Genomic DNA, 17,013 nt, shown 5'->3' with positions numbered 1-17,013 from the left:
GAGGATCCAGCTTGATTTAACCGCTTTGGCTTTCAGTGCAGCAATAACAATCATCAGAATGACATTAAAACACAGGAATTGTTTTACAAGTTGCTCATTCAAGCTCCAAACAACACTTGGGCTAGCAAGGAGGTCACTGCCAATGGCACAAGGATGCAGGGAAAAAAACCTTCAGGAAGTCAAGTTTTTGGAAAGATCAGGTGTTGGCTGGGAGAGAAGGTTGTTCTCAACATATTTTTCTCAAGAATTCTAACACTGTTATAATATTCACCGTAAACAAACCCAAATTTCCAGTATCTCATGGAAAAGAAAAACTCCTTCAATCCTGCAGCACTGCTCTGAGCTGGATTTGTATTTCAATTTAAAAGCAGGTTTGTAGTTCCACCATTAATGATCTCCCTGGCCAATTGAGTCAAAGGAAACACCACAGAGTATTCCCAAGATCAGCACTGATTTACTCCAATCATGTTTTCCCCCTAAAGGGTAGAAGAAACCACACAATATATTAAGAGGAGACAAACTCATTAATCCAATCTGCTCCAAAAGCTCAATCTTGCCACAGCCAAGTAATTTAAGTGATTAATCCCAAAGTTTTTAATCTGACAGAATTTCCCTCCCCTCAAACTGAAACCATGGAAACCATCTAGGGTGTAAAATAACCACATTTCACTTTTAAGCACACAGAAATAAACTCAGGGGTCGTGGATTTGGGGCTGGCAAAGGTCCGGCTGTTTCCTTCCTCAGCTGTCAGGATGTGAACATTACTGCTGCTCAAATATACATTTTTTCCACCTTTTTTTGGCAAAAGTAAGCTCTGTAGAGGCTGCAATCCTGCCAAACCTCCCGAACGAGTCTTGCCTTAGATCCCATGACTTCCATCAGGCCAGGGGCTCTGCAGCCAGAGCAACCCCAGACTTTGCTGTGGAGCTCCCAGGATGGATCTCCAGAGATCCCAATTTCCCCCCTCTCTTAAAACAGCAGACACCAGATGTCTTTTTTCTGTCAAGTTCACATTTCTGCTGCAGGAGCTCAAAGGAGAATGTGCTGATGTAAGTTTGGGTGCCCCAACCCCCAGATCCAGCAGGACAATGGTGTTGTCCAGCTGGAGATTGATCTGAGAGTCTGCAGGGAAACACAAAGTGACGTGTCCACTTTGGCTCTTGGAGAAGGACAACTCCAGACACTTCTGGTCCTCTTTTCCATCCTCCTGTACCCAAACTGAGCGGCTTCATGCGCTCTCCAATAGTTTAATTTCTGCCCAAATGCAGTTCATTTTTGCCACTATTCATACTTCCAGAGCTTGTTCTCAGCTCATTTCATTCCTTTGGAGAAGGGACACCAGAAACCAAACCAACACTGAGTTCTTATCGTGGCTTACAGAACCAAGGGAGGCAACAGGAGCGACAGCACAGATTCAGGACTAGAAAAAGGAACAAACCCTTACTTGCAGATTATCCAGACACCACTCCCAGTGAAAACCCCAAGTGCAGGGATCTGCTCAGCCCCTTTCCCCAGCTCCCCCCAGGACTGAAGCACCCCTGAGCTCACGGCACAGCCAGCAGGACATCAGGCCTCTCCTCTCTGATGTGGTGCCAACTGTGGAGCCTAAATTAATACCAGCTCTTATGTTTTGATTTTATTATCCAACATGCCATGAAAGACCAAAGCAATGATTCACCATTCCCTTCCAGCTCATGGGAGAGAAAATATATTCCAGTGGTTATGGCAGCAAATCAAGAAAAAGGCAACACTTGATTTGTGTTTCTGCCTCTCCAGGTTTTGGTGCTGGAGAAATTTCTCCAAGGTATTTCTAATTACAGCCCAAGTTGCTTGGTACAGCCTCCCCAGCTCAGAACCTCCAGGACTTGCCACAGCTGGGCTACTTAATACAGAAATGTCTCATAAACGAGCTCTGCAAGAAACAGCCCTTTGAATTTCACATGTATTGAGCTCTTTTGGCTTCCTGTGTTCCGAGGAGTTCTGGGACACACATCAGTCTCTTGTTTTCCTCTTTGCTTCTTGTAACAGCCATGACAGAATGGTGACTTCAAAGGTCTCTGGTAGCACCTTCTGCAGAAATTCTACTCCACCAGCACCACTTTTCTTGTTTTGTTGCCTGGAAAGTGCTGGTCCTTCACTGCAGCTACAGAAACCCCAGAAGTGAATAAAAAGCAGCAGTCCTTGATGACTTTTAGCCAGGTTTTCAGTGTGGATTGGAGCACCCAGGTCCTCTGTTGATAATCTGCTTTTTCCCTGTCTCATTCCCAGGATCAGGCACAGCAGGTTACAGCTATGGGAAGGACACACAGGAGGAAATGCTGCAGGATGATCCCCAGAGCCCCCAGCCAGCCCAGCTCGGCTCCCTTTAAAGGGAAAGCAGGGGGATGATTTGTGGCCAAGCTGCCCTGTAATGAAAACAGCACTCTGCTGAAAATCCCAAAGAAATATTGCTCAAAGTCACAGACCTCACAGCTACCAGCACGTGCTCCAGAAGTTTTCCTTATCCCAGGTTTAATTTTAACTCCAGAGATCATAAAAAAATCTCTTGGCCTTTAGTCCAAGAACAACACAACAATATAACCCTTTCTCCTTGCTCCTGGGGGTCAGTGTGTGGATATTCCAATGCATATGGCAGACCTGCTGTTCCTCATTCCTGAATTAGCAGGCAGCCTCAGCTGATGCTATTTCAATTTCTCTTCCTCTCTCCAAGAAAGAATTGGAAAATTATTGCTGAAAAGAAAGCTGGCAGAGAAATGCAGTAGTTCAGGATCATTAAATCAGGGGTAAAGCACAAAAAACCACTTGGAGAGCTTTGTGCTTTCTTTGAAGCCCTGAGCTTTTAATAGAAATTTGAGTTTCAAGTCATCTTTTACATGACTCGAGAACTCCTTGTTTCCATGTTGCCAAAGCCAATGGCTTGGCTAATGTGTGCTCTGGAGCATAATGACATTACAGCATTAAAATTAATTTTCTGCATAATTAAAAGCCCAAACACTGTAAGTTAATTTTTTTTTAATTTGAACTACAGGCCATTACAAAGCCAGCAATAACACTGCAAGCTAGAACCTGCCTCTTATTTACAGAGTCCCATTTCTCCTCTCCTTTGTAAGGAAATTAATTTGGGTTATGAAGTAGCTTGGACTGAAAGAACAACAAGTGCCAGAGCAGTGAAATGACCCAAGTGAAATAAAAATAGAAGAAGATTATCAGGAAAAAATCCTCACGGTTGGTGCAGTAAAGGGATCTTTCTTCTCATCTGAAGATACCAGATTTTAAAATCAGCATATTGTGCATCACACAAACACAAACAGGCCCAACCTCAGCCTTTCAGTGCATTTCAGAGCACAGCCTCAGATCTCTGAGCCCATTTCCCATCTATCAAAGAAAAATCTTGAAATAAAAGCCCTACATGAGATGTTACTTTAAAAAAATGAAACCAACAAGATCCAAACCACAACCGATGTCCTTTGTCCAAGCTTCACCAAGGTCCCAGGGACTGGCAGAACTGCAGAGCAGGATGTGACATGAAATGTTTAACACTGCTGGCTGTGAAGAACAGTCCCCACAGCAAATACAAGGAATTGATCATTTAACTTCTTTTCCACAATTTTATCTCCAGGAAGTCCTGCAAAAAAAGCCATTTTCCATGGGAATCAGAGTGTTAAACCACAGATCCAAACCAGAGCTGTGGCTGAAACCAAAGGCAGGCAACACCACTTGGAGAAACGTGCTGGATTTGAAAAGGCAGCTGCAGAAATTACCATTTTAGTGAATTTTAAACTGTAAACTGGAGAATTTAAAATTATAAATTGTACATTTTGCTTACATGTGACTTTTGCAAACGAAAAGAAGCATTCCCTAATGAAGGCTGGGCAGGTAGATGTGTGTGACACTGGTGTGACCTGGTGTGACCCTGGTGTGACTCTGGTTGTGAGTTTTCAGCGAGTGTGAATGGTCCATTTCATTTGCCCACATCTGCAAACACCCTGACACATTTCTAGAGCTGGAAAAGACCCCAGTGCAGCAGTTCTGGAAATCCCTGGCTCAGGGACTTCATCCCAAGAGCTCCAGGTTCCCAAACCCAAGCCACAGGCGCTTGGAGCGAGCGCTCACCTTGGGGAGAACAGGAGCTGTGGCTGCCCCGTCCCTGCAAGTGCCCAAGGCCAGCTTGGACACCGGGGCTTGGAGCAGCCTGGGACAGGGCAAGGGGTCCCTGCCCACGGCTGGGGGTGGCACTGGGTGGGATTTTAAGGTCCCTCCAATCCAAACCATGCTGGGATCCCATGGAGTGTGCTCTGCACTCCCCCTCCAGCAGCCCTGTGCTGCCACGAGAGCAGAAGTGCACCCCAGCCCAGGACACACATCCAGGCCAGTGACCAACTGTGAACAGTCGGGAGGGATTTCTATCCCTGCCACCGACGATGAGCATTCCACACTCACAGCAGCCATGTGGCACCACCAGGCTTTTTAATTTTGCAGACAGAAACAGAAACATCTGTTGGAAGAAGAAAAGCCCCTTTCCTTCATCCTGCAGTTGACCACATGAACCTCCAGAGCCCAACACTTACCTGGGACAGGACTCTTGCTCAAGTCCACACTCGGAGCCTCCCGGCTCTCCTCCAGTCGCCCATCTGCCTCTGTCTCTTCCTTCTTTTCAGTATCTTTTACCTCGTCGCTAAGAGTAGTTCTTGTGCTCTCCTCTCCCTCTAAATCTCCCTGGACAGCAGGGAGGGCACTCGGAGGCAGGAGAGGAGGTGGAGAAGGAGTTGTAGTGGTAACAGCAGCAACGGAGACCGGAGGGGATGGGGGCGGCGGGGTGGGAGGAGGAGAGGGAGCAGCACGAGGAGCACTGGGAGGTGACGGAGCGCTCTCCAGCTCTGCCAGGGGAGCCTCGCTGGGCTCCAACTCCACAGTCAATGCTGCAGCTTCTGCCTGAGCCAGCTGTGCCTCGGGCTCGGCCGCAGCCCCCGCGGGCCCGGCACCGCTCGTGTCGCGGGTGACAGCGGGCCCGGGCGCCAGCGGGGCGTCAGCGGGCGATGCTGCCGCGCTGCCGGGCTCCTCGGCACCGCGCTCCTCCGCAGGAGCGGCGCCCGCCGGCTCCGGGCACGCCGTGCCACTGGCTGTGGCCGTTGCCTCCTCTCGGGGCGAGGCCAGCTCACATTTGTCCTCTGGGTCAGCTGCGGGCAGGGCCCTGCCGGACACGGTGACAGCGGCGGTGGCCGCGGGGACAGCCGAGAGCAGAGCGGCCGGGGCCGGCAGCGGAGAGCGGGGAAGTTCTGCTGGGGTTTCCACCGGGGTGGGGACCTCGGCCGTCTGCCCAGCTTCATCTTTCTTCTCCCCAGTGGGTTCTGGTCTGAGGACTGGAGAAGGTGGTTTTAATACTGGATCTGGTTTTGGCTTCTCTTCTGGGAAAGGAGAAAGAATCCATTAGCAACAGCAAGAGAACCCCATGTTCCTGCCTGGTGCCCTGGCTCCCATTCCTGCATTCTGCCAAGGAGCTCTGAGGAACTCACCAGAGGCCCCTGCTCCTCACTGGGAACTCAAATCTGAAAATACAACCTCTGCCACCCTGAGAAGAGACAGATCTGGAGAGACTCACTGCAGCCTTCCAAGGGGAAGGGGGGCTTATTATTATTTTTTATTATTATTTATTATTAATTATTATTATGTACTATTATTATTAAAGGGGGCTTATAAAACAAGGAGAGCAACATTTTACATGGACAAAAACTTGCAGGACAATGGGGAATGGGTTAAACTGAAATGATTAGATGTTTGGAAGAAGAGTATCAACCCAACCCCCAAAATCCTGTGCATAAAGGAGTCCCTGCACTCATCCCATGATCAGCAGCAGACTTGGTGATCCCGTCCTTGCCGTGACCATCACACAGCTCCCAGAGCTCCCAAAGCTCCCAAAGCTCTGCTGCTTCCCACTTGTTCCCTACAAAAGTATGATCCATTATTGTTTAGGACCTTGCAGGAACACTGAGCTCCTCCAGGGCACTGTTACACCAGCAAAAATAATCCTGGAAAAGCCAGAGGCACAAACCTGCTCTTCAGATTAGGAAGTCAAAGGCCATAACCAACCCCAAATCATCCAAATTCAGGTAGAACTGAACGGGTTTGGCTCTGCTGGATTCCCATTTGGGGCTTATTTAACAGCTCAGCTGAAGGGAAAGGGTTTTTGAAGGAGAACCAAAGGATTTTTGAAGGAGAACCCATTTGAAACTGCCTGGAGCATCAAATGCCACCTTTAGGAAGAGCTGGAGCAAAAGTGAACTTTGCCTCAGCCATCAGCAGCCCCAGCAGCGTTACAGAGGCCCATGGCCAAAGCAGTAGTTAATTAACCTAATGAGGCACCCAGGGACGAGGCTTTGGAGGAGGATGACAAGTGAGGGAAGATGGAAAGAGATGAGAAAGAGTATCCCAACAGCTGATTTTGATTCTGGAGGCTCCATGGAAGAAAAAGGAAATGGAAACTGCTTTGGAAAAAGAAAACACGTCACCTCTGATTTCTGGAATATCCTTTGCAGGAACTCCTAGAGCATTCCTGACATTTACAGCTCGCTATAAACAACTGCCTGGATATTCTCTCCCTGAGTCAAAGGAGAATGCTAAAAAAAACCCCAACCAAATGCATTTCAAGTGTTAAGAAAGCAATTCTGAGAGATAAAATCAGAAGAAATCCACAGCTGCATTTGAAACCAGAGGTTTAACTCCCTTCCTTCAAACCACACCTTGTCTGGCCCATGTTCTCATCATGGATACAGGCTGTGTGTGTAAAATCCCAGAGAAAAGTGATTTGAGGAGGGATTTCAGAGAATGAGGAGCAGATTTGGATAATGAGAAGCAAATCTGAACTTGAACCCCCATCCCAGAGAACAAAACTCCAAGTCCTGGCAGAGGAGGACTCGTCCCTGCCAACTGTTACAGAGAGTCACGGGAACAACTCACAGTTGGGGGGAGAAAACAAAAATCAACGCAATTCATCCCAACTGGACCAAATCCCTCTTCCTAAATACACTGAGATCATTCCTCATGTTATATTTAGAAAGTATTTACAGGAAGCTCTGGCTGCTCCAGGGGAAACATCAAGAGATATTCTTTTAAATTTCCTGATAAATACAACTTTTGCAAAATGATTCCTTAAAGATTCTTTCACAAACCCAGTGGAACAAACTCTGCTGCTTCCTCCATGGAAAAGCCATTGTTGGGCTGCTGGGTGGTCCCAGTGGCACAGACTGGCTGGGCAGCGGGTGAGGGAGGTTTTACCCAATACAGGAATGTGTTCTTGCTCTGTGGTGCTTGTCTGACAATAACTCCTGGGCCTGCTGCCATTTTTCCATCTCTTGTCCTGATGCAAACACTCATCAGGTGGCACCGGGACTCGGTGTCAGCAGAGGGGCTCTGAAGCTTCCCACAAACCATGTTAACATTCTCCATGTCTGATACATTGGAGATTTGGAAAGAGGTTTAAAAAGAAGATAATACTACTCCAAACATCCCCCTGAATCTCTGCAAGTGGAATAACCGTGGGCAGCTCTGATTCCACGCAGTTCTATCCCACTGTAGCTCCTGCAGCAGCCTGGCTTGACCCGGATTCTCCAGCAGTATCCTCCCCTCCGTCAGCCTGGCTGGCATGGACACACCAGGGGCCTCTACAGGAACCACAGCTTGCACCTAAATGATGTGATTTTTCAAGGTATTATAGTAGCAATTCCTATACCTGCTCCACTGGAAGGTGTCCCTGCCCTGGAGTGGGGTCAGAATGGGAGGAACTTCAAGGTCCCTCCAACCCAAACCATTCTGGGATTCTACAAAATGCCAAAGGCTTGTCTTTAAAAAAAAACAATCAAGGATATAAATAATGCAATCCCAAATCCAGCCTTGGAATGGCTTCCTGACCAAGCCAGCAGGGACTGGAGATCCTGGTCTGCCAGCAGAGCACACGGCTCCGACCCCGATCTGAGCCCAGCGGAGCCACCAGGTGCTGCTCACAGAAACAGCTGCACAAGCAGCACTGGATGTCACAGAAGCACAGGGAAAGCCTGACCCCAAACTCCATCAGAGCCACAGGGAAAGCCTGACCCCAAACTCCATCAGAGCCACAGGGAAAGCCTGACCCCAAACTCCAACAGAACCACAGGGAAAGCCTGACCCCAAACTCCATCAGAACCACAGGGAAAGCCTGACCCCAAACTCCAAGCCTGATCCCAGACTCCAAGCCTGATCCCAGACTCACTCCAAGCCTGATCCCAGACTCCAGCAGCTGCACATGGTGCAGGGGAGGAAGGGCACGGGAAGGATCCGATCCGCAGGATGAACGTGGCAGAGGGGATTTTGGAGAAACAACAGCGCTGGTTTCAATGAACACTTCAGCCATGCTGCCCTATCTATCACTGCATTTGTTTTGAAAGCAAAAAACTTCAAACATAGAAGTCTAAAATCATTTTGATACCTTGGCATGTATTTCTGAACAGATGTGCCCCCAAAAGTCATTAGTTCAGTTTAATTATTATTAACGGGGTCTATTAATTACTGACACCAAGCCCTACCTTGCTCCCCCCCAGCCATGGCCACGTGTTATTCCAGGGCTTTCCCTGCAGTGCTTACATAAATGTGCTCTGTAGCAATTTTTGGACTGGAACAAATGTTTGACTCTTTCTGGGATGGAACAGAGATAAACACAGGGAAGCTCACTGGTGCTAAACCCCAGTCAAGCCCTGCTTTATGTTTAAACCAGCACTCTCAGAGCCGTGTAACTAAACCAACACTTACTTCCAGTTTACTCACAGCTGCCTACAAAGGGATTAAGTTAAAGAAAGAGTTCCAGTCCATTTGTCCTGGAAATACATTTCCACACACAGAGATGAAATACCATGATGGAAAGTGCTGGATTTTCAGAGTTCAAGGAGCTCTTGTTCATGTCTTAGTGATGGTTCTGTGAGGAGCAGGGGGTTGGACTTGGTGATCCTGACAGCTCCCTGCTGGCTGGAGATGTTCTGTGATTCCACAGCTTCAGAGCTCTGTCCCAAGGGCAGAGGCACTTCAGCCATCCCTGGGGCCACGTGCTGTGCTCAGAGGATGTCCCTGGCAGCAAGAGGGGTTCAGGAGTGTTCCCAGAGGGGACACAGAGGGAAGAGCAGCAGTGCCATAGCTGGGCAGCACAGCCAGAGCAGATCCAAAGGACATCAGACCCAGCTATGCCTTGTTCAAGTGACACAGGGGACACCAACAGTTTAAAAAATCCAGTGTAGATTATGGAATACCCTCAGCTGGCAGGGACCCATCAGTATCATCGAGTCCAACTCCTGGCCCTGAGCAGGGACCCCAAGGATCCCATCCTGTGCCTGACAGTGCTGTCCAAGGAAATGGAATTTTTAAGGAACTTTTTTTCCATCTGTGCCATTTTTACCAAAGTCAGCAAAATCTGCTGTGGGCTTTATGAGACACTTGGCACATGAATGGGTTTTTTCCTAGTTAATGTTGCCTGTTCCTACAGGACTGGACACACAAGCAGCTCTGGGGAAGCCATATGATCCTCTGGACCCATGCCACTGCTGTGCTTAATTATCCAAATGATCCAAAGCCTCTCTGGCTGAAGTGTTTCCCTGACAACACACTGGTTTCTGGAGGATGGCACCTGGGTGACTTGGGTGAAAGGAGTTTCATCCTTCTGTGTGCTCTGAAACAACATTTAGGACACAGAAGACTGAAGACAATTATTTTTAACCAGTTCCACATTAGCAAATTCCAATTAATTGCCTTAGCAACACACTTAAAATGTTCCACTGGAGGAAGAGACGTTCCTCCCCTCCTATTTCTGCTGCCTGCTGGTCTCCCTGCCAAAAATATTCCAACTAAAACAAGAAAGGAGGGGAAAAAATAAATTATTCAAAATAATGAGGAAGGAAATGTCCATGAACCGACCTTGTTTGGAGGCGGGGACTGCAGTGCTGGGGGTGCTGCCAGAGGGGTGGGAGCTCTCCAGGGCTCCCAGTGCCGTGGGAATGGGCTCAGAGACCTGGCTGGGCACCTGCTGGGGGAGAGGGACAACTCTGTGAGCCTGGCAACATAAAAACAGGGAGCAAAGGCAAGGGGAGGTGAGACAGGGTGGGATGGAGAGGAGAAAACAAAGGTGGGGACAATCAATAGAAAAAATGAAGAGAAAAGATACACAGGCCAATCAGATAAATCCAAAAAGCTCATGGGAAAGGGAGGGAAAGGCAGCAGGAAAAGGGGAAAAGGACACTCACTGTTAAGAACAGCAAGGAAGGGACAGCACAGCACTCTTAGCAACATGCTTTGCCCTCCCAACGCTTCTTCCAGGAGCTGCAGGATGCAGGACATACACACCAAGGCTCCTGGATCTCTCTGTGCTTTAAGTTCACTTTTGGCATTTGATTCCTTCCTCCAGTGATCCATTATTTCCCCTCAGAGATTTCAATCTACTGATTTACTCTTCCATGTATTTATCTGTAGCTGATGTGTGCAGGACAGGATGAAAGGTGAACTGATGTGTTTGCACACACATCACCTGCTATCCCAGGAGGAAAATCATCCCAGACTGAGACTGGGTGGATGGAAAACATCCCCCAGTGCCACCTGCAAGCAGCCTGGGGGTGGGACCTGCAGGGCAGGAGGAGAATAAAACCAGCTGGGCAGCATTCTGAGGGAGAGCAGGAGGAGCAGATTCCCAAAGAACAGGGCTGAGATTGTCTGCATGGAAGAACAAAACAGAAAGGCCTGCAAAGACTGAAGGAAGACTGAAGGAGCCCCAGCCTGTGGCAGACACACATATTTAAATTATCTCCCACCAAACACTGGTGTTCAAGAAAGTTTGATAAAATCCTTTGTATTTAATCCCAGAATTGAAGGAAGACCAAGTTAGTACCCAGATCTGAAGGTGAGACACTTGCTGGAGTGTCTCAGACAGGGCGAGGCTGCTGGTCACAAAATCCCCTTCAGTGCACACCATGGACAAGGCAGAAGAAAATGGGGCTAAAGTTTAATTTCCTAATCCCAAGTGGAGAGCCAGGCAGCTCCCTTCAGGTGTCTGCTCTCACCAGTTCCACATCCATGAACTCTGAACATCTACAGGAAAAGGAATTTTTAATCAATCCAAGCACAGCAGAGTGTCCAAGGCACGGGTGCCTAATTCCTGACTGCAGACAGGCTCTCAGAAATACACACAAAACTAAATTCCCTAAAAACAGAAACACTCTGGCACCCTGCTTCTCTTCCTGGGACTCTGTTTTTCCTTCCCATCTCCAGCTTTTTGCCTATTGCATCTGAACAGTGCAGAATAAAGAGGGAATTATCTCCAAGACACTGTTTTTCACCATTTCAGGAAGACCAGGAAGAAGCACATCTGGAAAAATAAGAATGAAGATTTAAGTAGGGGTGAAGGGTTGAAGTTTCATTTGGGATTGCTCCTCATCCAGGAATAAACCTGAGAGATTGACTGGAGAATGGATGAAGAACTGCAGCCCAGACTCCAGCCAAAGGAAAGAGGCCAAAGAAAACCCAGCTTTACAAATGAGCATTTTCCCCTCGCCTTCAATGATCAGCATTTTCATTTTATAAGAAAATTTATGGATGAAATCAGTGTGGAGAAAGTGTGGTAAGAATCCCAGGAACCTAAGCATACCAGTACTGGAAGAAGAAACCTGTGAGCCCAGAAACTTCTTGGGTCAGGAAATGCAGAAAACACTCATTTCTTTTGTGGGAATGATATTGCAAATGAATAAATGATGCACTGAACCTTGCACCTGCAAAATTGAGCATTTAGAGAGCTTTTAGGAAAAAATTCCCCTGATTTATGATGCTCCAAGGGTTGCTCTGGGTTATTCTACCCCACCAGGGCCTGGACACTGAGCAAACACAACTCTGACAAACTCACCGAGACTTGGAAGAGTGTGGCCAGGAAAATAAGAGCATTCATTCTTTAAAAAGTGATATTCTCTGGAAGCCAATGCTGAGGAAATACCACAACCATATTCTGCTCTTGGGTTTTCTTTCTCTTCCCAGCAAAACTTAGAGTGAAAATAGTGTCCTGCTAGAAATGGATAAATCATATCTCCATGTACCTCCAGCTTCTCTTGCAGGATCTTTAAAACCTTTTACTTGCTCAAAAGCAATTCCAGTGCACAGCACTGGGAAACTCCAGCTCGAGCACTTCTTGGTCAGCACCACTGAGTGAAAGGAACAGAAATGGCTCAAACACCAGCTCAGCCTGGCAGCAAAGCTCAGCTTCTGCACAATTCCAATGTTAATGTTAATGATGTTCAACAATTCCAACAATTTCCTGATGGTCAGCATTTCATCTGCTGAGAGAAGAGAGTGCTTTGGGCTTGATTTAGCAAAGTTTTGGTTTACTTGAGTCAGTTAATAGAGTAATTAGAATCTAAAGAAAAAATGAAAACTTGGAAACTATTTTTATTATAAAAGGGTTTCTTTTTTACATGCAGGATTTGGGACAGGGCCTGGTCTCCAGCACTTCCTGAGGACGTTTCTTCCTCTGTGCTTGTGCCATTTAAATAATGAGATAACAGATTCAGAGAAAGAAGTTTTATGAGAATTTCCTATAATTCTAAAAACCTCATTGGACTGAGAGTCACTTTGATGATTGTCAAGCCCTGAGGCTGCACACTCACATTCTGAGTGCTCAAACAGCTGAAATCTCCTTGAGGACCCTGGTGAGCAGGGGAATGAGCAGGGTTTGGTCCAGGGGAGTGAGCAGGGTTTGGTCCAGAGGGGTGGAACAAACCACAGCAGCTCTGCTCCCCCTGCACTCTCACAAGTTATGGCTGAATATTGAAAATTTACTGACTTGAGCCTGTTCAAAACAGTACCACCCCCACTACTGCAATTCCTGAGCACAGTTATTAAGGCACAATTTAATTTCACCCAAGATATTAAACGTGCTCCGAAGACTTGATTTAGAGAAGCTGTTGGGACAATAATGTTGAATTTCCTGGCTTAAGTGGGCTTAAATTTTCAGTTATGTTACACTAATGAACTTATTCTGGTGAGCCCAATTTCAGAGCTCTTCTGTGATTACCAAAAGTGGTTCCAAGCACCTAATCAAAAGAAAGGCTGGATATTAAACAATGGAATATTTGCATACCTTGGAGGAGATGATTGGACATCACTGCTGTGCTCTGCATATGAATTACAGCTGATCAGAATTCAGCCCTATTAACCTCCTCTTGAAACACATTTATTTCCTTCTGCTTGACTTAATTAGTATGTAAGTGCCTTAAAATAGATTTCAGAATGTAAGAATGATCAGGTAAGTGCCTGGATTTGCTGCACTGTGCAGGCGAATCCTGGCTGCTTCCAACTCTTCCCACATCCAGCGGGGAAAGTTGGGTAGCAGGAAGAAACAGGGAGATGATCTCACCAAGACTTCCATGTTTGGTGTCTCTATTGTCTTCTGTGATGGAAAGAAGTTTAACTGGTGCCTTGTCCTCGATGGAGACCAGAGGAGCAAACCAGTGAAAAGCACAAGGTGGTGCCTTCAGAGGACACGAGGGTTTGACTGAGCTGGGAACGCTGAAATCCTGCCGGTGTCAGGGAGGGATTTCCAGGCCAGGCTCTCACTTCACCTCAATGATCCCAGTTCCATCTCCCTGGAATCCTGAGTTCCCACTCCAGAACAACCAGTGCTCCCAGACAGGGCTGTGTCCCTGCCTCAGCACAGGATTTTCAGCAGAAAATCCACTCCCACACAGAGAGGAAAGGAAGGTTTGAGCTCAGGAAAAGCTGTTTCACCTAAAAGCTGCCAAAGCTGATGGCATCCAACAGGGGAGAACATGGAAGAAGAAGAAATCACATCCCAGCACCAGCTCTGCTCTACAGCCCAGCATCACCTGGAGAACCTTCCTGATCTCTGACCAGGGACCTAAAGGGGCCAGACTCAAAGGTGTATGACAAGAAGGGATTAAGGAGCTCCAGAAAATTATTTGGAATATTTATAATTTTTCTTTCATCAGAAAAATGCATTTTTAAGTTTGAACACCCAGAGACCAAATGTGTGATAAATTTATTGTAGTTCTGTGAGAAAATTCCTGAGCTCTAGATCTTCTGGTGGCTCTAAAACAGCTCCACAAAAGCAGAAAGAACAGTGATGCAACTAAAGGTCTATAATCAATCACATCTGTATCATCTATAATCAAAGTGTGACATGGACTTTCCTCAGGTGCACAAGACTTCACAGAGACCTCTTCTCCCAGAGAGATTTTGGCTCCTTCTTTAACACTGAAAATCTACTGCTGATAGAAAACCAGGGCAATGTGCAGCAACACCGAGGCTCCACGTGGGCTGCTAAGAATGATCCAACTTGGGAAGAAATAATCCCTGAGGAATATTGCTAACTCAGGAGCATCCAGGTCCGTGAGGTGGTCAGAGGTGTGGTGGAAGCAGGAGGGAGAGGCACAGCAAAGGTGGCAGGGGGGGAGCACAGCCCTTCCTTACCTGAGGTGGAGTTGGGGTGGAGGTGGGTCTGACGATGGGGGGCGTGGGGTTCCTGCTGCCCCCTCCAGACATGATTTCCTCTGTTATGTCTTTGCCTCCCTGGTTTGGGTCCCGGATTCGGATCTGCAGCATTGAAAGAATTGCAGCAATAAGGAATAATTCCCACAAGTGCTCCTGTTAGTGCTGTCCTTGTGGAGAGCAGCGTGGGCAGCACGTGTTCCCACCACAGCCAGCAGGAGATGCTCTGGGATGAGCTGGTGCTCAGCAGGAACACTGGGATGCATGGCATGTCATCCCTTCATCAACACCTAATTTAATCAAAACCTAATTTAATCATCAACCACACCAGTTCAGTCTAAATATGTGCACCCTGTAATTCAAAATACAGGCTCTGCTGCTGGAATAGTTCTAAACTGAGAAAATTCAGGAGATGGTTTAGGTACAGGGCTACACCTGCACAGTAGTGGAAAGGACAAGGATGGAGAAAAGGGTGTATTTTACCCCAACAGGAAACTGTGACCTTGCCAGCCCAGCTTCTGGGAAAGGGGGAAAGCAAATCAGCAACTCAGACCCAAGTTCCACCAAAACAGAGGGAATCAAAAAAAAATACTGAGTGAAGGAAAGGGAAACAGAAAGAACAAACTCAAGTCCTGTAGAACTCTGCAGCATTTAGGGAAAAGGGGGATTTTTGAGTCTCTTCACATCCCCAAAACAGGAAGAAAAAATATTTTCCAAAATAAACCACTCCAGAACACTCAGTGAGTCCTCAACTGACACTTGAGCCAATCCATGTCCCTGAAGAGAGGGAAGAGCCAGGATGTCTGGGGTAATGTGAAACAGAGCTTTCATCTCCAGCATCAGAACTGGAGGTTCTGATAACCCTGAAGACAGTTCTGTGTATCTGCCCACCTTCTCCAAAGCTCCTGGCTGAAGTTGAGATTAAGCCTGTGCAGAAATCCAAGCAAACCAGGAAACCATCCCCCTTCCAGGGCAGAGCTGTGCTGGAAACCAGCCTGGGATTACCCCATGGCAGGGCTGGGAATGGTCCTGCAGGTCCTTCCAAACCAACCTTCCAGGACTCTGGGCTATAAAATCCTAACTGCAGAAGGGATTTGTGGTTTGCCAAACTCAGTTTGGTGGGATGGTGGCTTCATTCTGGATTGTGAACACACAAACACACACACTGTACTCCAGATGTTGAGTTTCTCTTATTTTTGATGGTTTTTTTTGTTTTGTTTTGTTAAAATATTTCATTAACTACAGCAACAAAGGTCTGAGAGTTGGCACTAAATCCTGCCCTCTCCTCCCCCTGACACAGAGTCAATGGCATTAAAAACAAGATTTCCCTGCCTGGGAGTTTGTAGTACTCACTCAACCCATGGTGGATGTGGGCATTAATACATTAATGTGCACATTAATACATTTAACTTTAATTTTGCTCATTTCTCCAGTTGCAACACCAATTACCAAACTGAAACAACACACTCAGAGAGAAGCATCTCGGGCATTTAAAATTCCTTTTCTGCCTCAAAGAACGCAGCCAGGCTGGCATGGAACTGCCTTAATCCCAGCTGAGCGTGTCTGATCAGCTCTGCATTTCAATGGCATCAGGGATCTGGGCATGTTGTGCTTGGGATGATGAAAAGAGACTCCTGGGGACTGAAGAGGTGACAAAAAGGCTGCTGAGAGCAGCCACCAGAAAGGCCTTTCCTGCAAGCACAGCTCACACATTGTTCAGTTCTTCCGGTCTCCCAGATCAAGTGTCACCCCAGATCACCCTCAAAACTCCAAAGATGCAAATATTCTGCATTTTGAGACCTGTCCAAGTCCCTTTATTCCTTTCTACCCCCAGGAAACTGTTCTTGAGATGTTTCCAAAACACACTCACACAAATGCCACTGTCATTTCCTTTCCAGTCCTTTACAAACGATTCACTCACGAGTTCAAGCCCACATCATCTTTCCCTGGTTAAACCTTCCATTCACCCCCCTTCACCACCTTCACTGTTCCCCACCATCCACCTGCAGATGGCTTTAAATTCCATTCATCTGCCTCTCTCCAATTCCCCCAGTGAACTAGAAAGAGAGGGAACATGCTCTCCAAACCCTTATCCACTTTCACCATGTGGTCAGGTTCTTTCAAGCCTGCAAATGCTTCCACAATTTACTGGTTTTCCACCTTTTTCAAGGTGTAACATTCAATAATTTTTAATTTGTCACTTTGAACCAATTCCCAACATTCTCCCAAAGTGTGAGTTCACTCATTCCCATCTGGCCTTTTGGGAACACCAAGCAGCAGCTCTGAGGTGAGGATTCCAGCCTTGGGGAGACCACGCTGCTTTTGTTTGTTTAAAACCAGCAAAATTATTTTCTTTTATGATTGACTGAGATGTCACAAACTCAGAACAGAGAGTGCCCATAGAAAAATGGAAAATAAGGCACCATTGCAGCACTGTGCAATGTTTAATTGCACTCAATCACAAAATGACTGGTTTGGGATGGAAGGGACCTTCAAGTTCATCTTAAAGCATGGGCA

General features: G+C 47.0%; 1 protein-coding gene across 33 annotated transcripts in view; it reads right to left on the bottom strand.

The window, feature by feature from the left end:
- Positions 1 to 17,013, bottom strand: part of EIF4G3 (eukaryotic translation initiation factor 4 gamma 3) — a 109,107-nt gene that overhangs the window by 30,355 nt on the left and 61,739 nt on the right. For 21 of the 33 annotated variants that reach the window (XR_015278698.1, XR_015278699.1, XR_015278700.1 and 18 more), the window contains 3 exons: positions 14,479 to 14,601; positions 9,931 to 10,039; positions 4,569 to 5,405 (listed from right to left, as the gene is read on the bottom strand). Coding sequence is in view for 29 of the 33 variants with exons in the window: in XM_086860464.1 (XP_086716590.1) it covers positions 4,569 to 5,405; positions 9,931 to 10,039; positions 14,479 to 14,601 (1,069 nt within the window). In the remaining 4 variants the exon portion in view is untranslated. The remainder of the gene's footprint in view (positions 1 to 4,568; positions 5,406 to 9,930; positions 10,040 to 14,478; positions 14,602 to 17,013) is intronic. The other 12 variants (XR_015278701.1, XM_086860463.1, XM_086860467.1 and 9 more) reach the window with 1 other exon arrangement.

Source organism: Cyanistes caeruleus, chromosome 22 (genome assembly GCF_971803275.1).
Source record: "Cyanistes caeruleus chromosome 22, bCyaCae1.hap1.1, whole genome shotgun sequence".
NCBI classification, from domain to species: Eukaryota; Metazoa; Chordata; class Aves; order Passeriformes; family Paridae; genus Cyanistes; species Cyanistes caeruleus.
The sequence above is the reverse complement of the archived record's forward strand: the minus strand, read 5'-3'. Positions and strand labels throughout refer to the sequence as shown.